Source organism: Falco rusticolus, chromosome 4 (assembly GCF_015220075.1).
Source record: "Falco rusticolus isolate bFalRus1 chromosome 4, bFalRus1.pri, whole genome shotgun sequence".
NCBI classification, from domain to species: Eukaryota; Metazoa; Chordata; class Aves; order Falconiformes; family Falconidae; genus Falco; species Falco rusticolus.
The window spans coordinates 51,148,171-51,171,621 of record NC_051190.1 but is presented as its reverse complement, the minus strand read 5'-3'; the positions used below and the strand labels follow the sequence as shown (position 1 = coordinate 51,171,621).

Sequence of the window (23,451 nt, the reverse complement as noted above, 5' to 3'; positions counted from 1 at the left end):
ATGATGTTTAAGGTGTCAAGAAGTTTGATGACCCTTTCGTGTTTACGTGCAAAATTGAGCACAGGCAAACACAGAGCCACACAGATCCTGCTCGTGCCCAAGCAAACACGTCTCCAGGTGTCCCCTCCAACTGTGGCTCACAGCCAGGATCACTGGATCGCTCTGGCAACTATCAACAGGAGAGCTGATGGCTCCTGCCTGCGTGAAAAGATTTGACATCTCTGCTCAGGCTCGGCAGGACTGATGCCTGCAATCTATGATGTGCTGCCACCAAAACTGGCACTCCATCTCACGGCTGCCAAAGTTATTTAAAATCTGGACACCAAGTAGACCGTAAGGAACAAGGTAACACTGAGCTAACGAAAGGGGAAGGCGATAAGACATGTTGGCACTTCAGAGAGGGGTGGTTCATAGTGCCCAAACCTCATTCTACAGATCTCCGACTGCCAGTCTTGGAAATTGAAGCATCTCACGATAAATGAATAGAGAAAAGTAAAACTCTAATTAGACACAGAATATGACAGTGTTGAAAGGAATTACAGACAGCTGGAAAAGGAGGGATGAGCAGAGCCTGGCGCAGGCATGCAGGGGCTGAGTGACTGACCGTTGGGTGTCACTAACGCACCGCAAACCAGAGACGGTGACTGACCGGGATTGTGAGCAGAGCCCAGTATCCTGCTCCGAGCTCCGCATCGTGGGGGAGCTCTGCTAGCACCCCGCACCCAGCATTCTGGAGCTCCACCTGAGCAGCGCATCCCTCTGCACATCGGCATGTCACTCTCAGCCCAGGGTATGACAATATCAAGTGTTAGATTAGTCTTCCGAATGTTTAGCAAACCAGTTTGCTACAGAAGTCGTCACTGGATGCAAAAATACTCAATGCAAGTCTTTTGTCTTTATTCCCCAACACATTTTCTTTCCTCTTCCCACGCACAGCTCTTGTTAACGCAGGGAACAGACAAAGCACATAGACAATCCTCGCACCCATAATCTAGGAAAAAAGCAGGTTTATTGCTGGCTGAAGCTGGCAAGAGGGACAGAGATGTTGTTTCAGGCTGGAGAACAAAGATTAACTACTCTTCTCACAGATTTTAAATCCGGGAAGACTGACCTCATCCATCACAGCACTATCGAAACAACAAACCACTACAAAGTAAAACAAGCTGCTATTCACACGTCGCAGTGGGAAAGGCTCCATTGTAACTGGGGTTTCGGGAAAGAGGTTACAGAAAGTAACAGGGAAATTCCACTTGGAATCTCAGCACTGAAACAGTCAGGAAGAGCGTAACTACATACATCCTTATACCGACTTGCTCCTGCTGCCTCCTCAAACAGAAATACCAAGAGGCACTAAAAGCTTAATGGGAAAGCACAACCTGCAGACCTTTCTGACACAGGTTGGAAGGTTTTAACTTTGATAACGCTGCTCTAACAATACAGCTTGCAAATCAGGAGGGCACCTATGCTCACAAGAGGGAGTGGCAAGAGGGTACTGAAGAGAGACTGCTGTGGGTGCCACAGATTTTAAAATCTATTAGCCAGGTTTAGGATCCCAGCAAGCAATTAACAGCTGGTGCTGCAAGAGATGCTGTGGAATCAGCCAGGCATTTGTTGGTTTTTTTACATGTTTTTCCTCCATTTTCATCTACCCAAACCACATCCTTTGTTCTAACTATAGGAACCTGAACCACGCTACTCTTTTCAGGTGTACTGAGCTGCCCCCCCCTCTGCCTGCAGCCTGTAAAGTCACTTAGTTGCTTTCTAGCTACTGTCTGCTCACTCCCCAGGGAGGTAAAAATTAGCAACATACCATCACGTGGTAAATCTCCTTGCTTGGGAGACGGAGAGCTCTGCATATTGCTGACCTCAATTTCTTTTCTTTCCAGTGGAGCAGTTTTGGTGGATTCCATCTCGGTGCATTTGCTTTTGGGAGCATCAAAGCCGGCAGCTCCATCGGTGGCATTTCTCTTCTCCCTCTTCGCCACCACCGCCTCCTCCTCCCTCTCTTTGTCCTGGCTGCTGATTTCAGGGATTTGCTCCAGCTTGCTGTGATACAAGCTTGGGCTGCCCAGCTCTTTCTTGACCGAGTTGCTGCCACTGTTCCACTCCTCTCTCTTCTTGGCAGCCGGCTCCTCTGCCAGCAGGGACTGATGCTCCTTCACCACCAGGCTGGGCAGCCCTGCGCAGCTCTGCTCAGGACCCAAGCTGCAGACAGATGTTTGCTCTTCTGACACGGTCATTGACCTTTTCATCGGTGCGCCCGGCTTTCTGGCTGTGGGGCTCGAGCACTGGGTCAGGCTGCTATTAGGAGAGAGCAGACCAGTAGCAACGTCTTCTCTAAGCACTGGCTCAGGGTATTTATCAGCCAGGTTAAGGGTTAGGGGCACTGACAAGTGAGAGCACTCTGACATTGCACGCCTCATTGCCTTCCTTTGGTGGGCAGCCCTGTTCAGAAAACTGCCGTCGTCTGCACAGCTCAGCTTGTCTTCCATCTCTTCCTCCATTTCAGCGGTATTGTTAAAGTGACTACTTTTGGAGTCATCTTGTGCAAGCTCTACGGTGGTAGTTGGAGGTTCTGGCTTAGGTGCTGTTGAGGAGGAAGAAAAGCTACTCTGCACATAGTTGTCATTAACGACCCCAATTACACAATAGCTGGGGGCTCCATCTTTTTTCACGGTTGCTTCTTTAGACCCCGAATCATTGGGCAGGATAGGGTGGAAATTTGGATTCCAGACACTGATTTCCTGTTCCTTCACGGATTTGCTGGGAGCACTCTCCGACACAGACAGATTGGGCAGGTTCGGGGCTGGCTGGCATTTGGTCTCCATTCCAGCCTTCCCGGCTGCTTTCTCCTGATCGGTGATGGCTTCATTTTTACCCAGCCCTGGACTAGGTTTTTCAGGTCCTGCCTGTCCCACATGAAAATCTGTAGTTTTAGGGTTTGCAAAGTTCCCTTCTGCAGGAGGGAACGTTTCGGAAATCAAAGACCAGCTCTCAAGGTGACCTGCAGCTGCCTGGTATTTTTTGCCTTGCACCTCAATTTCTCTTTTGTCTTTCTGAGCTATTTTTAGCTCTTTGTCTAGTTTTCCTTCAAAGAAGCAGAGCTTGTCCTCATCCGTGAAGCCAGCAGTCTTAACGAGCCCATCCTTAATCGGTCCCCCTGAGTTTACATTCAAGCCAATCTCATTAAGCTTCCCCTCAGTCCTCTGCCATTCGAATTCAGTTTTGCCGAAGTCTTTCGGGGACTCCATGCAGTGGAAGGCTTCCGAGAAGCTCTCCGTGTTCTTGCTTTTGCACAGCTGGCTGTATTCAGAGAGCGATGCGGGCTGCTTGTTCGAGAGAGACATCTCCGATCGCTTTGCCTCCTCCCGTGGCTGTACAGCAGCGCTGAGCGAGCTGAGCGCGCTGCTGGCGCCGGTGACGACACACCAAGCCCCCTGCATTCATGACAGAACGCCCTCCCCACCCCCTGCCTGCCGCACGCCTCATTTACTGGATTCAGCCACTAGTTCGAACGAAAACGGCAGGTTTTGTTCTTTTGCAAAAACCCACACCAATAAATCAAGAGAAATACACTTCTGCAACAGAAATATCCATCTCTGGCTGGACACCAGTGGGGTTTAATCGTCTCAGCAAAATGATTTTTCTGTGAGCAGTGTTTCTTGGGTTGTTACACGTTTTGGGAAACGTTGCCATCTCCTTTTTCTCTGTCAAACTCTATTACAATCAATGTGTTTAGAAGTATTAATTCCTGCTGAAGAACCACTCTTAAGGATACTCAGGAACTCAGGTCAGCAGTTTTCCTCCCCTTAAAGAAAAACAAAACACAAACCCCCAAAACAAGCCCAGCTCCAAACATCGCAGCGCAGAATGATCTCTTTCAGCATAAGGGCTTTGTTTTCAGTGAATTTCAATATATTCTTTTGGAGTCACAACAGCAATCACGAGCATTGCTGTAATGAGGATTTCACAATTCACAAACCGTATCGCTCACACAAGCAAGTGGACAATGCCCAAAAGGATTAAATAGGACAGGGTGGGAGAGGTTTTGCAGTCTTAAATACTGTAAACATGATTTTAAAATATTTTTGTTCAACTGTGAACATATCTGATAATATTTTTGAGCTGATTTTTTTTTCTACTGCACTTGATTTACACCTAGCATTTCATACTCTGTGTTCACCTGGTCAAAACCAGCCTCAACACATACTAAGTGCACTACTCAGCCATCCTGCGAAGCCTCTACACCCAGCATCCTCCACCAGGCTTTTCTAACTGTGATTCTTGACTTGGACACTGCTTCCCTGCTTAAACTGGGAGCCTACCCAAGAGGGCTGAGGTTGCTTCTAGCCAGTCAGCCGCCAGTAGCTGGGTTGCTACGATTGCATTAGCCCCAAACTGCAGAGTCGTCTTTTTTCTTAAGTGCCTGGTACAGATTAATCCTTGACTAAAGCAAATTTTCTTCTTTGAACCAGGGTTACAATACTTTACAGACACTGGCCATTACGGACATCAATAGACTCCAGTCTGGGAGAAAATTTTGTCCTTATAGCTGATGCAGTAAAAGGACTCCCCGCTATAGCTTAACCGAGCATGAATGTATTTTTACACTCAGAAACTGGAAGCTACACTACGCCCCCTGAATTTAACCTGCTGCTGACAAATGCTACAATCCACACATTTATCCACTTGTATTTAAGCTTTGGATTTCAGACACTGCTATATTTAAAAACAATGACTAAGGAACTGTAAAGTTATATGAATCTTTCATGACACCCTCTAATTAACCAGAATAGTTCCACCCACAGGCTTCACTTCTCAAAAGGCCTCAACAATTTTTTCTCTACTTTAAAATATTCATAGGTGTCTTGCTAGTGGAAAATGGGACCTTAGCTCAAGGCTTGCATGCTCTCTCCTAAACTGATGTAGGACTGTTTGCAAGTGCTTGCTCATGCTAAAAGTATTTAGCTTGACCCCCAAACTGGCAGACCTTGAAGTCATCTCATCCCATGTAATTACAGTTACTCCTCTGCCGCTCAGTCAATTCCAAACCAAGATTTTTGCAGCAAACCTCAGTCCATTAGAGATCACCTAATACACTTCAAAAAGAGCAAGGGCAAGTTTGTAAAGTTGTAAAGCTACCTGAAGCCACCTAGTAGGTTTTTATTTGATTCTTTTTTCCTAAAAACAACCCAAACAGCTACCATTTGTAATAGACAGAGGAGAAAATCCTCATTGACTTAGGGACTGGTACCTCAGAGCCCAGTATCACAGAAGAAATTTGCATCCCTGGAAAGAAAAGCCTGACTCATAATGTCAATATACAGCCAGTAACAACCAACACTGCTACTTTATTTAATAATTTTAAAATGTAGGAAGTGAACCATATTCAACACCTGGGATACTCAGAAGCAGGAGAAGCTATGAAAAAATCTCTAAAGTCATCTAATATTTAATCTCTCAGGATATTAATGGAGGTAATGTAGAGTTCATACACAGCTTCTCAACAGCTTCATCCTGCCCATAGCATGTTGTTTCCAATTCTCATTCTCAGTTCCCGTGCCCTAACCTCTACCTTCTAACAAATGCATTTTTCTCTTTAAATTTATTAATAGTCTGCTCCTGAAGCTATGCCACGGTTGTTGTGCTAAGCTTTCAGCAAGACCAGGAATCGCCACTCACAAGACATGACCGGCAGTCCTCACACCGGAGCTTTCGTCCCAGCTGTTCCTTTAGATTCTTACAAACTTTAAATTTTCTAAAGAATTGTAAGAGAAGCTAGTCAATGAAGATAAGCAGAAAAGGGTGGGAGGATGTTCAGAAAACAAGAGCTGGACAGATTTTGAAAAACCACTCAAATGAGGAAAGGCCCATGCTAAAGAGGAGTTGGTTTTGAAGGGCCAGTCAGACTCCCTGGAAGGAAGCACAACCACTGCTTTTACCCTTAGCTCAACTTTGAGGAAGATTTCATACTCTTCAAATACCAGATCTGGGGTTTCACAATCCTTTTCGCTCTCCACCATATTCCAGAATGTGTCCGATAATGGCAGGGAAATTGTTAAAAGCTCTTGCAAGTCAGACCCTGGTCCAGCTTCTGGACGTAGAGTCTCACCCACTGCCTGGAGCTTCTTGCAACCTTCCAGTGGCAAGACAGCAGCCTGTTTCACAAGGAGGAAGGTTATATTTTGCCTGTTCCCATCCTCTTATCATCATTAAATCCTGTGTTTTCTTACAAGTACAGTTGACACAAATAAGCCTGTCGGGGAAGCTGAGCACATACAGCACAAATTTCAGTACCAACATTAAATACATCTGTAGTCTTTTTATCTGAGCTGCGTAGATGTATTTCAATGCTTATATGGTATCTATGAACAGGAGCATTTTACAAAGGCAGGCATACCCAAAGGAAGTGCTGAAGAAGCTGCAAAGAATCCCTATCCACTTCACCGGGCTTTACCAGGTAAAATGTGGCTGCCCAGGCTGAGGCAGTGCCAATAACCAGAGCAGGCTAAAATCACTACATCAACACGTCACGACTTAATACCCAATCTGCAAGCTTCCAGCCTCAGCAGATGAATCAGCCTAGTGTTTCTATTTTTGCTTCACTCCCAAAGCTATTACTTATCCCTTCTAATGCCTCTGCTTCCCCCCCCTCCCCAATCTAACACAATCGTTTCTGTGCAGTCCTTTGCACTGGTTTCTAAGGCAACATCACTTTCCAGGATGATGAGCTACTCCTTGCCAGCATTGCCAACTAATGTGATCTCTAATTAAGTGTTATTACCAATAACAGTCAGTGATCAGACTGATCAGAACCATCATGGACACACTCTGTCTATATAAGCCAAGGCCTTAAAACTGCAATTTACACACTTGCTCATCTGTAAGCTCACACACACACACATTGTGTGCTCAGCCCAAAACTCACTGTGTGTGAAACAAGCATCAACACATGAAGCCTGAAGTCTGACACTACCCGCTGAACTCGCACGCTTCATTTCATCTCGCAGGCTGGAAGGAGCCAGGCTAAAGGATAAAAAGGTGAACCAGAATATTTAGTGTTCTGGCCATCATAACTTTGTGGTACAAACTTAACATTTCACAGGTGTGGAGCCATATGATACTTAAACAAAGCCTCATGCTCTATAGGACAGGATAATCACACATCAAACCCTGCTTACTTTAGAATTTACATATAATACATTAAAAATCCTAGTGATCAGCCAAAACCAAAATTAAAACACTCCAGAGCGTTTCCTACTCAAACTCTTATCAGTATTTGGCTATTGTAGGAGTATTTGAAAGTAGAAACTGAAAAGAAGCAAAGCAAAATCACCTGAATGATACACAAGCAATGAACCAGCAAGGAAAGATAATGCTTGAAACTCAGATATCCCCTGAAAGTTAAACAACATCCCTAAGGAAATGTGTTCAACATTCTTAACCTGGCAGAATTTACAAACAGAAGTGCATTTGTTTTGCTCCCAGCTTTTCTTGAAGGTCAGAGTGTCAAGGATGAGCAGGAACAGAAAATAAAGAAAGAAAACAAAGCTTAGGAAGTCCTAGCCAAAGAGTATAGGGTGCCAGCTTAAAATGAGAGTTGCTGCGTGAGACCTTCCAGCTAAAGAAACCACCAGTGTTAATGTAACATGCAGTACAAAACCAACCAGGAAAAAAAAAAAAAGGAAGACAAAAAAGACGGGCAACAGTTACAACTGTTCTGAGCAAGCCTTATAAACGGCACATTCCGAGCCCAGCACTGGTTCTACAGAAGGCAAACAGGCCTCTCGGCTCCCACTATCTGCAAGCTACAGATCTGCAAAAATGTCCTCCAAGCTCAGCTCGTCTTTTAATTACAATTAGGAGAATCAAACACACGCGTGCAAAAATGTAGGGGGGAAGCATTTAATAGTGAAGTTCTCTTGCTGTTTCATAAATACTTTTAATACCGGCATGAGAATTGGCTGGTGACATTGGTTTTCACTTCTCTCATACACCTAAGCAGGCAGGTCTTAATTACTGAAGAGGCTGCAATGTGATGGAATTCTGAGCACTTCAAAAGCATTATTAAAGCACCACTGCTGTTATGAGGTGCTTGTCCACAACTGCATCTGTGACGGTGACTTCAGGTGAGGTGGATGCACACCCACACAGCACACTGCCCCACCGTGCTCACATAGCTGATTAGCTCAGATTAGACAAACCCAATTACAGTTTGGGGTCCCAGAGGAGAATTACAGCCATTATATGAATGAAAGGTTACTGTGGAAATGCTAAACCGACTTAACATTATAATGACACCAACATAATGGGAACCAGTCAGGAAAAGAAAATATTTAGAGAAAGGGCTTCATTGTGGCTGTAAAAGAAAAGCAAATACTGTCATTAAGCAGGGATGGCATTTCTTCCTTGTGAACGTATCTTATTTACACACAAGGGATTTAGAGCTGTCATATTGAGAAATATGTACTGTATTACACGCGGTGATTGTGCCAATGGGCTGCAAAGACAGCTTGTCATCAGCTCAGCTGAAAGGTCTGGCGCTGGAAGGGTGCCCGCAGAAGGCAGCGACAGAGGCTGTGATGGAAGCTTTTGAGGAAAGGGGGTAACTAAAGCATCAGATGACCACTTCCACAGGCCTCTCCATGGTTGGGAGAATAATTCCGAAGCATAACTGTCTAGAACACAATGGGGTTATGCAATAAGCTCTTTCCCCTGCCAGCACCAAAGCCCACAGCATTAAGTACTGGAGCATCGCTGTAACAGATGCACACGAAAATGGCCCTTTCCTGAACAGCTTATGCAAATCAAAAACCATAAGAAGATACAAAATCCAAAACACTGAAACAAATCAATTTCTTTTTTTCAAATAGACTATTCTTTAAGGATAGATTGGAGGAAAAAAGAATCTTTTGAAAGGCTCAGTGTTGAAATACAGCTTGAGGACCAAAGGGAAGAGGGATGCTAGCAGTAAATCTGAACCAAAACGCTCAGCATTGGATGAATGAAAACCTTCCGTTTTTTCCTCCGTTAACCACTCCTCAACATCAGATCCCCTGCATCAGCCAGGGCACCTGCTTGGAAGTACAGACTTTAGGACCCTGGGGTTTATACATAACTCCCAATTTTAGTTTTAATTCCACACAAGAGGTAGCATAAAGGCTCAGTCACATTTTAAAGGCTGGTCTGACATGTTTTGGTTATCATCTCAGCTGCCTCCTGACATTAAAAGGTGTAAAATAATTTTCCAGAAGAATCTAGGGCAGTTCTTACAATGGCAACAACAAAACCCGAGAAGCTGAAATAAATCCAAAAGATAGATAAGGGATTAAATTCAAATTGCATGAACAACCTTACATCCACCATTTCTTAACTTTAAGCTGCAAAGTCAAAATTAGAAAAAAAAAATTACAGAAGTTTGCAGGCCTAATTTATGAAAGATACATACAACTACTGTCTGTGTGAGAAATCTGCAGCATCACAGTTGCCATGACTCCCAAGGGAGCTGTATCACAAAGCTCATACCTATTTTAGTAGTACATACAGGAGCTGATGCATTTAGGAAAGCCGTCCTGTTGCTCTAGAATGCATAGCGTAAGATGACATGGGAACCTGGCTAAAGAGATTTTAGTTACCAAACTTCAGCAGACAATCCTCCAAAATACCTACATGCATTATTCTGATAGTAGACCTGACTGCTCACCAGGTGAATGAAAAATAGCTTATATGGGCGGATGCTAGGTGTTGCAAAGTATGAGCTTCCCAGTGCCACCTGACAAATACAGATGAAGCGCTGGCCACATTTTGGGGACCAGTGAAAATAAAAAACCTTTATATTTTCAATTGTTATCTTAACAGCAGGATGAACAGGCACGTAAAGGGTACGTACAGTCCATGGCCTCAACAGCTTAGTGAAAAACTGGACTATAACAGTGATCTCCTGGATCCCCGTAGCTCCTTCTCCGTCCAGTAAACAAGCACACTCATGTTCACGGTCCTGAATCTCAACACCTTTCCCTTCATTGATTATGGTTTTAACTTGTGTTCAGCTGATGCATGAATTCACTCTTTCACCCTCAGATTCAGCCTAAGGCACTTCCACACCAGTTGGGCCAACTCAGGGATTCAGCCCGGGCTTTTGCTGTTGTTTCACAACTCACTGAACAGCTGCTTTGCTATGAGCCGGGCGGTGGATGGAAGGAGAGACAACCTCAGTAACGTCTCTGGATGGCAAAGCAAATCTGCTCCTCCACTGCTAAGAGCTCAACTTCAACTTATGCTTTGTCACTCAGCCCAGCTGTTGCACGGTCACCATGAGACTGCCCAGAGCCATGCCAGGGGCTGGGGCTGCTGCCAGCCTCAGCACCCTGCACCCGACAGCATTCGGATTTAAACTGCCGTAGGAACCTGTCAACCGACATTTCCAAAACAAGCTCAGTCATTCAGAGCTTCTCTTAAAAAAGCCAAACTGTTGAGTCTATGAAGTGCTGAAGGATGAAAAGCAACCGAGTATTATCAAAGTCCTGCGCAAACTTACAGAGCCAAAGTATGTACCAACTTACTCACAGGCTGAAGTGCTACTTGAACCAGGAATCCTTCAACTCCGTACCCACATTACCTGTGCAAAACATTCTGGAGCAGCTTTTCTTTCTTGCTACTAAAATTCCGCTCCCTTGAATACAGCAGTTAGCAAAGGAAAATATAGACTTCTAGTAGACAATGGAAAAGCTTTAAAGAAATGTTTTTTTTAAAAAGATGCTGCCTTTAGCTTTTCCTTTATTTTGTAGCATCATGCACCAAAGAACATTACTTCTGCAGGCACAAGTTCATGCAGAGAACACTGCTTTCACTAAAATAGAACTACTTCAGGTTATGCAACACTCATTAAAATTACAAAACCTCTCAAAAACCTGACCAGCATGTTAAGGCGCACTTGAGCTCTATGTTTGTTAAGTTAGTGGCTGCATCATGCAAACTGGCAGCAAGGAACTCCACAGAAACAGGAACAAAGTTTCATGCCTGATGACAAGGCAAGAAACTAAGAGCGCCTAAGGGCAGGGATAAACTACCTCAGCCCGTCTCAGCAGACTGGAATTCACAGCGGTGATGCCAGTTCTTTCTGAGGAAGGTTTAGAACAAGCAGAAGTACAAGAATATTTTTTTGTTTCATTTCTATCCATACTACATTCCCCATTTCACAATTCCTATGAACATCATTAAATTCTATTACATTAATCCATCTCATTTCCTATGAGCACAGTGATCTTGTTCCCCAGACAACAGCTAGGGTAAACAGTCCAAAACGCTTACCAGTCCATCCATTGCCTCACTACAGAGAGAATCTTAGAATCAGAGTCAGTCCCGTTATTGTTTTGTTACAACTCTGCTTTAGTAAAGGTGATTATTCTAGAAGGAAGCACATTCTGTAGACTTAGCAGTTCAAGGTAGCTTAAAGTACAGTCATTAACCAACTGCAGGAGGAAAAGTAGGTGGTTGTAGTTAGCCTGAGGTAGGATTAAAACCAAACCCTGCAACGCGACAGCGATCCAGAACATTTCCTACCACAGGAACACTCCGCTCCCTGCCCGCCAGTGGCATGCAGTGCTATTCAGTGATCCCGATGATTCACCGTGGCACTGCAGATGAAGGTCACTTTCAGTCCCAGATGACAAGAAGCTAATATAACTGAACACCAAGAAGTGCAAGTTTACTTAAATATTCTATGATGTATATGTCAAATTAAATCTTAAAAAATAATAATTGAAAAAAATCAAGGGACCTGGAACTTAGACCAAGCTGTCAATCCTTCAAACTCTGGGAATTAGCACTGTGAGACAGGCAAGCAGAACTAGCAGCCTTTTAAGATCAGCCAAAAAACCAGTCATGCCACACTCGCTTGTGCCACATAGGATTAACAATTATGTATTCATGCCAATGCACTGACAAACAGCAAGGTCCTGCACACAAGCTGTCTGGATTACTGCTGCGAGCTCAAACCGCAAACACACACCTTTTTCTTGCCTCTGCCGGCTCATACCAGTGGGTTTCAGCTGCCTTTGTTTCTCTGTGTCTGGAGCAGCAGACCTGGCTGGCAGAGTCGGCACCCCTCTTGCCTTTGTGGGTCTCATGTAGCCTTTTATCTGTTCTGCTGCTTTAACTCTCTCTTTCTTTGCCTCCTTCACGGCTTTTTGTTCACATTCTTCTTCTTTTTCTTTAGTTGCATCTTGAGGTTTATCTACTTCAGTCTTCAACGCCGCAGCATCCTTCAGGTGAGCTTCCCCAGCGGAAGCAGCATCCTCTTCTGCAGGCTGAGGATGACCTTTATGGTCACCTTCAGGACCAATTTTGGTTGTCTGGGCAGCTGTCAGGTTTAAACCTGCAGCCTCTGCTTCAGTCGCTTTATTGTCCAAACTGCCCAAGCACTTCAGCGAGCTCTGCTCATTCTTCTTGCCTCCATCCAGCTCAGCTCCTTCAGCTTTATTCTCCATCGACGCTTCTGCCACAGCCCGCGGCACAGTTGCTTCTGCGTTGCTCTCTGGTGTCACTGCAAGTTCTGGGGAAATGCACCCAGTGGCCTTCTCTCCAAAAGAGATGGTTGCTTCTGGTTTCTCTGTCCCTTTGGCATCTACAGGAGCTGGTCTGTTTTTTGAATCTGCCACCTTCTGAGGAAGGTCTGAGGAAGTGTTGTCAGTGTTGTGCTTTTTATCAGTGGTTCTTACTTCTTTATCACCCACCTTTGCCCCAGGAGAAAGGTGAACTTCGTCCTTCTTTGATTTAATGTCCCATTTAACTGAATGATCCAAAGAAAGTGGTTTCCCTGCCTCACTGCTATCCTGGGAACCAGTCCCTTTGGTTTTACCATCTTTCTTTGAAATCTCTTTTCCAGGCTCTTTGTGCCCCAGATTGATCGGTTGCTCACAAGATTTCTGCGTCTGTATTTCCTTCTTAGCACCAGCTCCGGGCTCTTTGCTGCTTTTCTCTGCTACTGCTTCAGAAGGAGGAAGCCCCTCACTTCTTGCAGCCTCATCTGCCTGCTTTGGGAAGCCAGGAGAAACATCACCGGTGTTACTGGGGCCAGTTACTGCAGTCTGAGCAAAGGGTTCAAAGTGGCTTCCTTTATTATTCCAAAGCATTTGAGGGCCAGTAGGAAAGTTTTTAATATTTCTGTTTTCATCAACAAAATCCATGTCTTCCATTCCATATGCCATCTCAGATCCCCTGGGAGGCTGCACTTCAGTCCTCTTTGGTTTTGTCTCTGGAAAAACAGGCTGTTCAGGGGCATTTTTAGCCTTTTTACTGCTTCCATCATAACCCCTCTTTTTAGATCTATCAGTTACTGCAGCCTGAGCGTGAGCTGCCGCTGCTGGACGCTCTAGGATAGCGAGTCTACCCACCTCCCTGCACGGAGCAGGAGCTTCTGCCTCAGGTTTGTCAGTTACCTCCACGTTACAAGGAGGAAACAGTTCCGCACCTGCTTTATGCTCCAGAAGAAATGGCTGCTGTAAGTTAGCCTCCGTCTTTTTGCATTTGTCTTTACTACTTGCGTGTGATTTTTCTGGCTCTGGAGGACTAGCAGGAGCTTGCACTTTAGTAGTATCAGTTAAGTCATCTAGCAGACTTGCTAAAGTACCGGAACTAGTCTCTTTGCCTTTATCAAAAGGCTGAATTTGATTAATATTTCCCACCTGTTCACCTACTGCAGGGGCGTTACCTGGACCCAGTGCAGCAGGATGCTCAAGACTATTTTCAGCCTTTTTGCCTTTCACATCTCTGCTTTTTTTCTTGGGCTTCTCCATCACCGGTTCCTTGGTTGGGCTATGTGCTACGGCTGCGTCTCTCCTGTGCTCTGGGAGAGGCTCGGGTGTACCTAGCTCCCTACCTTTACTCTTGGGCCAAGTTTCTTTAGTGTTGACTATTTCTGGCTCTACTGTCTCACGACCTGGAAGAATTGGCTGATTAGAGAAACTTCTATTGCCACACTGTATTTCAGGCTTTTCCAGCACCTTTTTGGTTATACCTGCCTGATTCTCCAGCAAAAGCTCTTTTTCAAAACCAGACACGGGATCTTTACCAAAGGTCCTGTCTTTTGTGCTTCCAGCCACCTTATCTTTGCTCGGAAGATTGCTTGTTTCCACCTCAGCATCCAAGACAGCTGCCGGCCCCAAAGGACTTTTTTGTTTCCCATCACTACACCTCTTCCTAGGTTTGTCTGCCACCAGTGTTGCATCAGAATTTACCACAACTGATTCACCTGCAGAGATAATTCCAGCCTCTCTGCCTTTATTAACCAAATCAACCTCTTTTGTTTGGCTGAGTGGGCCAGCCATAGCAAGATGTTTTGCTGCCTCTCTCCTACTCTCCTGCAGGAATGGTTGGTCTAAAGCACCCAAATCAGCTATTTCCTTTTCCCCAGTATTTTCTTTAGGCTCCTCTGTTACCAGTTCAATTGGCCTTTGTGTTTTAGTTATATCTGGTGTATTCTCCCTAAAACACTCAGCAGTAATACAGCCCCTCTCTCTGCCTTTATCACTGACTTCCTTAGTTTTATCAATTATTTCAGGAAAACTACTTGGATCCATCTTATTGTCAAGAAAAGGCTGCTGGAAAAAACTTTTGTCACCTTTTTTACTTCTTCCATCACTACTTCTCTTTTTTGGCTCGTCTGCAGGATATGCATGTGTAATGCTTACTGATGGATGTCCTCTAGAAGCAAAACCTCTGCCTTTATCCGGGTAAGCTATTTCTTTTATCACCTCATCTGTCCTCACTCCACCAGTAGGTTCGCTTAGATCCTCCGAAAACATAATCTGCTCTGAGAAGCTTTTTATTTTTTTTACTTTCCCTTCACCACGCTTTTTTTTAGGTCTGTCCATCCCATATGCAATATTGGGATCTTTTCCAGTCTGCTGCTCTAACGCAATAAATCCTTTCCCTTTGTTTTTATCAGGGGAATCTGCTACCGTCATTCTGCCCACTGCTTCAGCGGAGGTGGGAAGTTTGGTTGCATCAGATTTATCCGACAGAAGAAATGGCTGCTCTGAAAAACCATCAGCCTTTCTGTTTTGCAAAGCAGTAACTTCCTTGGGTTTTGGTACAACTAATGGTGTAACAGGCGTTTTAGTAGTATCTGTTGGGGTCTTCAATACCCCCCCTGAAGTACTAAAGTCAATGGCCATGCACTTATCCAAGGACATGGTTTTAGCTTCATCGGCTGCCTCTGGCTCGTTAGGAAGCTTGTCCAACCGCGCTGCAGCCTCTAGAACAGCAGGCTGTTTGCAGGCTTCATTTTCATCCCCTTTGCTTTTTTCACAACTACCTCCTTCCTTTGCTGCTGCTTCCAGTGATCCACTGGAAGTCTGAAGCTCAGGATGGACAGTGTCACTGAATGCCTCACGCCTGGGAGATATGCATTTAGCCTCATTATCTTTATCAGAAAGGAGCAATTCTGAAGGTTTGGTCTGTAAAGCAGCTTCCACTTTGCTTAGATGGATCGCTTCTGAAAGAGGTGCCATCAGGTCAGCACTTTTTGACTCCTTATACTCCCTCTTCTCATTTTTATCAAGAAAATCTTTCTCCATAGGCTTGATTGGCCCCTTTGCTGTAACAGATTCCCCCACCTTAGTCTTGCCTACCTGCTCCACGGGAACTTCTTTTCTTTTGCCTTTAGATTGCAGCATCAAACTACCATCTCTCGTTTCTTCTGTTTTCATGACAACCCCATTTTTTGCATCCAACACAGATTCTAACGGTGCACTGGGCTTTGGGGCCTGCTGTCCTGGTGCTGGCACTGAGAAGGCATTTTGTTCACCCAGGATAGGACTTCCAGTTGTTATTTTAGCGTCCTTTGGCATACCTGAAGCTCTGCTTCCTGAGGCAACTGACTGCTCTCTGTGAGTTTCAGCAGGCATTACAGGACACGCATCTGGTTTTCGCAATTCAGCAGCAAACGGAGAGTTTCTAGGAGCTTTTGAGACTGTTACATTTTCATCCCAGAACTCCATTGTTCTTGGCAGCTGGTTTCTCTTTTGTTTTGGTTTCTTTTTCTTTTTCTTCACAATGGCCAGAGAACCTTCCAAATCCCAGCTCTCCCTTGGCAGATCTCCGCAGCTCTCCACAGACTCCGACAGCACACCAGATGGCTGCTCAGTCGCCTTCTTATGTGAAAACCTACTGCGAGGGGATGTTCCAGCAACACATCTGAGTTCCACTACAGAACAGGGGTCTACTTTTGGGTCAGTACTCTTCTGTTGTGGGATACCTATTAGACGTTCCTCTGGTACATCTGTAATGGGCACTGGTGCAGGTTTTGCTCTGCCAAACCTGCGTTCACTTGATTTGTTAGCTTGCCTTATTTGTGCAGTAGGTAGACCTGGAATACAGGAAGCCTGCTCAAACATCAAAGCAACTATTTGCTTCATACAAAAAAAAAAAAAAGTATATCTATATACACACACTATATATATGTGATTTTAGACATCTAAAACATTCCATACATTCATATAGACAGAATTTCCCAGCACTGATACCACACTAATTCTAAAACCACCTCGGTAAGGCTGGGATAGACATTTATCCGCACCACCTATTTCAACTACTACTGATAAATAGGTCAATGCTATTTAAAAATATAGTAATTCCTGATACATGCTCCTACCCCACCAAAAAACCAACAGTTCTTGTAAGGACATGCTATAGCTTTTTAAAAATGCATTAAGGATCCATTTTGTCTTAGCAAGACAAGATAACAGACAGGCTTTTTATATCTCTAGCTGGCATCCTTCCAAAATGTGAAAATAGAAGTTTAGCGGAAAGATGAGACCGGGGAAGAGAAAAGGGGCATAATGGGGAAGAGGGAGCAAAAGAGCCAAGTTTCCCACAGCACCCACGGTGAAGCAGTGGAAGGCAGAACCTCTGTACCAAAGTCAGTTGCTGTACTCGGTTATCAGCAGTGCTAGGTTTCCTTAGCTACAAGCCACTGATTTCAGAGAGAGCATCAGTCATTTGTCAGTTAGCCCTGGCCCACAAATCAGCCTCCAGTCACAAGTGTAAGCAATCACAGCTCATCAGAGAGGCTGTGTTAGTGGAGCAGGAAAAAAATTACGTTTTCCTTTGGTAATTACAAAACTCAATTTAGAAGGAGGTCTTCACTAGGAGTATTGTAATAAGAATTAATGGTCCTTTTTAAACCCAAAATAAAAAGCTAGCAGTAACAGCAAAAAGATGGTGAGCTTTCAAAACCTACAGCAGAAAAGAAATAAGCTAGTCCCAGTGATAAAGTACTAGTAGCACACATATTTAGGCTCTTAGTTTGGTGAGGGGAAAAGAGTATTTAAGAGGGCAGAGATAAGAGGCAAAGTGCAAACAGAATCACCAATGAATGCAAAGAACCACACAGCTGCTTAGTGCAAAAAAGATTTCTGCTTGCTCAAGTGGCAATGCAGTCAGTAGGAAAAGGTGAATAGTTCACAAAGGATATTTCCATTCTAAAACTGAATTATTATTTATATTCTACCTGTGGGCTCCTGCAGGGCTTTTTCTTGCTGAGGTTCTGCATGTTGGACATGGTTGTGTTCAGCCGCCTCCTTTTGTTTCTCTGTAACGGTCACATCCACAGCAGTAACAGATTTTTCCGGAAGGAGGTCTTTATTTTCTAGTGAAACAGCTTCTTTTGCTTCTACTGGAACTGAAATATGAAAAAGACGAACAGAATGCTTCAGTTCTTACGAATGCAAGCAACCTGCAGTTTAAAAGCAAGCCACTGGAAAGGGTATAGGTCTTATTTTATTTTTAATAGGAATGAAGTCTATAAGATATGGCAGTCTACTACGTGTTATCTCCTCACAATCCCATTTTAAGCAGCAATTTTATATTTTGGCAGACATGCCAAGGTGGAGGTAGAACATGAAGCAAAGACTTTCCTGGGGCTTAAGCACAGGATGAAGGTTTGGGGTTTGGTTTGGGTTTTTTTTATCTTCATCTTTGTAATTAACCAAATTCAGACTATACTAGCTTCCCCTTGGAATACAAATCCAGAATATACTCCATTATCAGTCTGGAGTCCCTGTCTAATGCTAATCATCTAGTATTCATATATACCTTTGAATACATTCAAGCAGATACTACAAAAATCCTACACATAATTCTGTAAGTTTTAATTTGTAAGACATAATTATGTTAAAGAACAGTCCTACATGTAATTAATGTTATTTCAATTTTAAATAGGAATAAAAATTATGACAGACATTGGTACAATGAGGAAGAAAAAGACAAGTTAAAGAATAGCAATTTCAAATGTTATCTATTTATATCTATTTACATCTATTTATAACAGTGCCCATGTTAGCATGCACTAATAACCTTCTTGAAATTAAACCTTTGTTGCTTTTTCATTGCTAAGGACTGGAGAACAGTGGCAGTGAGAAAGAACTTAGGTGGTGGGGGAGAATTAGCTGATAGCAAAGTGCTGGCTCCAGTTTTGTATTGTGGTTGGCATTCCTCACCTGCAGGCTCTGAAATATGGTTTGTCTGTTCTGGAAGATGCTCTTCATGGTGGCTGGGAGGTGGTCTGCTGTCTTCAGCTTTTTCTAGAAGACCAACGCAAGCTTCTGGGACTTTTGATTCTTGTTCTACATTTGCAGTTGCTTCTGCAAATGGAAGGTAAAGAATAAAAATGCGTATTGTTTTTAACTTAGTTTACATTAATCAAGGTAAAAACCAATTCCTCACCTAATTATTATCTTCCACAAGAAACTAAAAGTTTTCCTCACTTTCAAAACAGTGGTAATCTGTTTTTCAGATCACTTTCTACCAGCTTTCCCCTCCTGAAAGCCTAAGTATTCTGCTAAAGCACATCTTTCCTCTATTGCCTGGCGTTCACTCTTTCGTTCATCCACCTGTGCCTCTCAGTTACTACATTCTAATAGAGGGGGTTTTTGTTAAAACTTCTCACTTCTGAAATTTACTCTTATCATTAAACTAAAGAGTTTTAGAAGGTAAGAAAGAAAATATCTCGCTCCAACTCTTCCTGCAATCAATCCACACATACCGCCTCTGCCCAGAACTATTTGCTATAATTTGACAGCAATTTTCTCTTTGAAAGGAGAGTGTCCTTTGAGAAATCTACACAGCACAGCAAATCTTCTGTCCACCACATGGAAAAATGAAATCGCCCACCTCACCACTTCAACACCTGTAGTCGTTCCAAGGAAATGTCACAAAATTATCAACAAAGCCTATCAGTCTATTCAGAAACCATTTTCAAGATAAGAAACTTTGTTTGAAAACACTGTTCTACAGGATCTGTTGGAGATTTCAGTATAAACTGAACACATACAGAGGATGATAGCAGTACAAAAATAAGTACTAATAGGATGAACTAAAATGTCTCTATAGCTGTTGTAAAAACATAATCACTGCTAAGAATGTCAAGTAAAAAAAATCATCATTAAGATATTCTAGTTTTATGTTTTACAAGTGAAAAATCCTCATGAAGCAATTCCTCTGTATCTTGACAGCAGAACTGAGCTCTACTTAAGATGTTTTGTGCAAGGCATATCATAATCTTAACTACTAAAAAATATGCTTTTTAGTTGACAGTCTTACAACAATTGTGCATCTGTGTAGCCATCACTACGCGCTACTGGCAGTGTTGCTGCTAGCGCTACGCCAACTTACAGTGGCCTTCTCCCACCACTTGCCTTCCTACTTCAAGCCCGAACAAAGCTTTCAGGCATACATACTCACCTGCAAGAGGCTTGTCGAAGGGTGACTTGTCTTGCTCAAGAGAAGACTTAGACGTCATCAGCTCTTCAGATGCAACACTCTTGGTGTCAGCTGCAGGGACAGACTTAGCTTCTGCAGAGGCAAACCTGGAATCTATGGTGGAAGGAGGCTTGGCTTCTGCTACAGCAGCAAACCCAGAATCCATAGCATGATGGTGGTTGACTTCTGCTGCTGGGGCAAACTCTGCATCTGTTGCTGGGGCAAACTCAGAATCCATAGCATGAGGAGATTTAGTATCTGTTGCTGGGGCAAACTCAGAATCCATAGCATGAGGAGATTTAGTATCTGTTGCTGGGGCAAACTCAGAATCCATAGCATGAGGAGATTTAGTATCTGTTGCTGGGGCAAACTCAGAATCCATAGCATGAGGAGATTTAGTATCTGTTGCTGGGGCAAACTCAGAATCCATAGCATGAGGAGATTTAGTATCTGTTGCTGGGGCAAACTCAGAATCCATAGCATGAGGAGATTTAGTATCTGTTGCTGGGGCAAACTCAGAATCCATAGCATGAGGAGATTTAGTATCTGTTGCTGGGGCAAACTCAGAATCCATAGCATGAGGAGATTTAGTATCTGTTGCTGGGGCAAACTCAGAATCCATAGCATGAGGAGATTTAGTATCTGCTGCTGGGGCAAACTCAGAATCCATAGCATGAGGAGATTTAGTATCTGCTGCTGGGGCAAACTCAGAATCCATAGCATGAGGAGATTTAGTATCTGCTGCTGGGGCAAACTCAGAATCCATAGCATGAGGAGATTCAGTATCTGCTGCTGGGGCAAATGAGAAATCCATCGCATGGTGAGATTCCACATCTGCTGCTGGGGCAAACCCTGCATCTTCTGCTGGGGCAAACTCCAAATCCATAGTATAATGGGACATGGCACCTGCTGCTGGGGTGAAGCCAGTATCTGCCGCTGGGACGGATGCATCATTGACAGCATTAGGAGGTTTGGCTTCTGGTGCAGAAGCAAACGCAACATCCAGAAGAGGGCTGGCTTCGGCTGGAGGTGCAAATCCAGCATCCAGAGCTCCAGGCGGCTTGGTGTCTTCTGCAAGGATGGACCCAGCTTTTTCTGCAGAAACAGACATGACATCCGAGGCAGGAACACACGCTGAATCTGTTACAGAAACACAGATCACAGGAATCAACGAAAAAATACAGAATGTAAACACCCAACAGTGCAGTTTTACGGCTAGATAAAATGGGGCTTTCACTCCCTGTCTTATCTTCTTGTCTTTCAGCATCACCTATTCCCCACCTTATGCCAGTGCACTCAAGTTGTACTAACTAGTCTTTATAACACTCCTCAAGCACCCAAGTGCTTTTCCTACTACAGCTTTGCGTGCCTTGTTTTGTATCTTTGACTACAGTGTCAGACATCTGCCTGCTCCTAACACACATCAGCCAAAAGATGCATTGTTTTGCTTTAAAAACTACGTGATGCTACACAGCTGGCAAGAGACCAGAGCTGCTGGATCCACTGTGAGGAGCAACGCAGTCCAACAGAATCTATATAGGAATCATAAGAAGGGGGTTTTCCTATATAGCAGGACACAAAGACTTTTGGTGTCACCTTTGTAAGCCCAGCTGTGTTTTCCAACAGCACGTGAAACATTCCTGAAACATTCCAGAGCCATACATACTTCATTTTAAATACTGTTTATGCTGTTCATGGGTGGTATGATGGTGCAACCAGAGCAGGAGCACCGGCACTCTTGACACAAAAGACTGCCATCCAGTGAATCACCAGCTGCCCTTTATTCTTTCGTGCCCAAGTTGGCCTCGTTCATTTTTTACATATCTACTAAACACTGAACTGTGGTTTTAAAATAACATTTGTTAGCTCACAGTACAATCAAACCACTGCATTTGTTAGCGTTTTCATAAAATGCCCTTAAAGGAGTTTTTTCAGTCAGTTTTAGTTTAATATTTCAGCTGTCTAGAGGCAATTTTTTACAAATTATCAAAAGCTGGAAGCACTAGAATTCTCTTCTGCAGCTATTAATTTCAAGAGCCCCAAGCACTACCCATGCTCTGTGTAATGCAGCACAGTGACCTGAACATCTCAGACATGTTGCTGAGTAGATGCTAAAAAAACCAAAAATGTCCACTGATTGTTTGAGTTACATCTAAAAATATCCTCCCCAAACAATGGAAAATATATTAAATCTTAAATTAGATACCTAAACTGAAAAAGGAAAGAAATCAGAAAAATGGGAAAATTCCCTTCTAAAAGAGCACTTCAGGATCCATTTAGATAAAACCAATATTCCAGTGAACCAAACCAAAAAGATCCATTATGCACTACCCCTCATTTGGTTTTGCCTTTTTTTTTAAAAGTAATTATCATGATCGTCTCCAAAACACAATTTAAAGATTGTGATTTTACAGAAAAGTAAGACAGTAAATAGATATATATTATAAGTGGTATGGATGCTCCCTGGTGAATCATGGCATGTACTGGAATTAACACAAAGAAACCGGATAAAAGACTGGTACAAAAATGTACAAAGAGTCTGATGGTATCCATAAACATCTTAAAAACTGTCTGTTTTAAAGATTCTTTAAAACAGAGTTTTTAAGGTATTTATATACAGTATCAGACTCACGGTACAACCATGTTCTTGACACACCTTAATTTTCTGGAGCTAAAATTTTGAGAAATTAAAGAATCATTAAATCAGTTACTAGGCTGTGACAAGAGCTGAAAAGTCACACAGACTTGCTATTTTTCACCAACACAATTCAGGTATCGTAAGCCTTTAGCCACAACGGGATTTGTTAACACCTTGCTGTGCTTCCTTCAGAAGAGGCAATCCCATGTCTTTCCACCATTATATGGTGGCTCATGAGGGGCTTGAACCCAGCACCAGTCTTTAGACTGGAGCAACTTTACCTGATGCCACACCTTTTGGTCCACCAGCAGCATCAGCCTCTCCTGAGGGTGCTGCTACTGCAGTAGGAACGAAACCAGGAGCCGCTGCCATGGGGCTTTCCGGCAAATTCACCTTTATTGCTTCTGTCATGGTGGAGGACACTGGGCATACAAAATTAAGTTTCATTTAGTACTCAAAGATCTTAGCAAACAGCCTTCTCTTCTGGAGCTGCCAGGATGTGAATCACCCTCTCAAGGCACTGCCTGGTCTGTGCTCTGTGCAGCAGCAGCCTTGATGAGTAAGCTCCCCCACTTCAGCATCCCAGTTGGGTCGGACAAAAACAGAATCAGTTTTTATCACCACTTTTCAGAAAATTAATTCGCGCAGTACCTAGGAAAACACTTGTGTCTTGAGAGAAGCTGAGGAACATTCAGTTACAAAGCACTCCAGCTCTACCCTGAGCCCCAGCAGGGCCACCAGCTCCAGAACCACTTTCTACCCAGAAGCAATGTTAAACTGCTCTCTTCTTAGCTTGTTCACCAAAATCAACAATGAAGATCCCATTAAGGATCAAATATAGTAATATACATGCAGCCACCACGGAATCATGTTCCAATGGAGCTTCAAAGATTTAACTGTAACCAGAATCTAAAGGTAATTGGACAGAAATACACAGGTTTGCAATTAGAATTTAGTTTACAATTCTGTTCATTACACATGAGCCAAAATTATGTTTGTTGGTGCCCTCAGCTGCACTGACCCTTAAAAGCAGTGAACTCGAGTGCTCTGAC

The 23,451-nt window shown here is 43.6% G+C and overlaps 1 protein-coding gene across 15 annotated transcripts in view; it reads right to left on the bottom strand.

Annotated features, from left to right (window-relative positions):
• The window catches only part of MAP4 (microtubule associated protein 4), a 168,400-nt gene that overhangs the window by 35,964 nt on the left and 108,985 nt on the right, over window positions 1-23,451 (bottom strand). For 11 of the 15 annotated variants that reach the window (XM_037384241.1, XM_037384242.1, XM_037384233.1 and 8 more), the window contains 5 exons: window positions 22,681-22,821; window positions 19,744-20,901; window positions 18,501-18,644; window positions 17,513-17,683; window positions 12,011-16,369 (listed from right to left, as the gene is read on the bottom strand). In XM_037384241.1, coding sequence (XP_037240138.1) covers window positions 12,011-16,369; window positions 17,513-17,683; window positions 18,501-18,644; window positions 19,744-20,901; window positions 22,681-22,821 — 5,973 coding nt within the window. The remainder of the gene's footprint in view (window positions 1-12,010; window positions 16,370-17,512; window positions 17,684-18,500; window positions 18,645-19,743; window positions 20,902-22,680; window positions 22,822-23,451) is intronic. The other 4 variants (XM_037384238.1, XM_037384240.1, XM_037384234.1 and 1 more) reach the window with 4 other exon arrangements.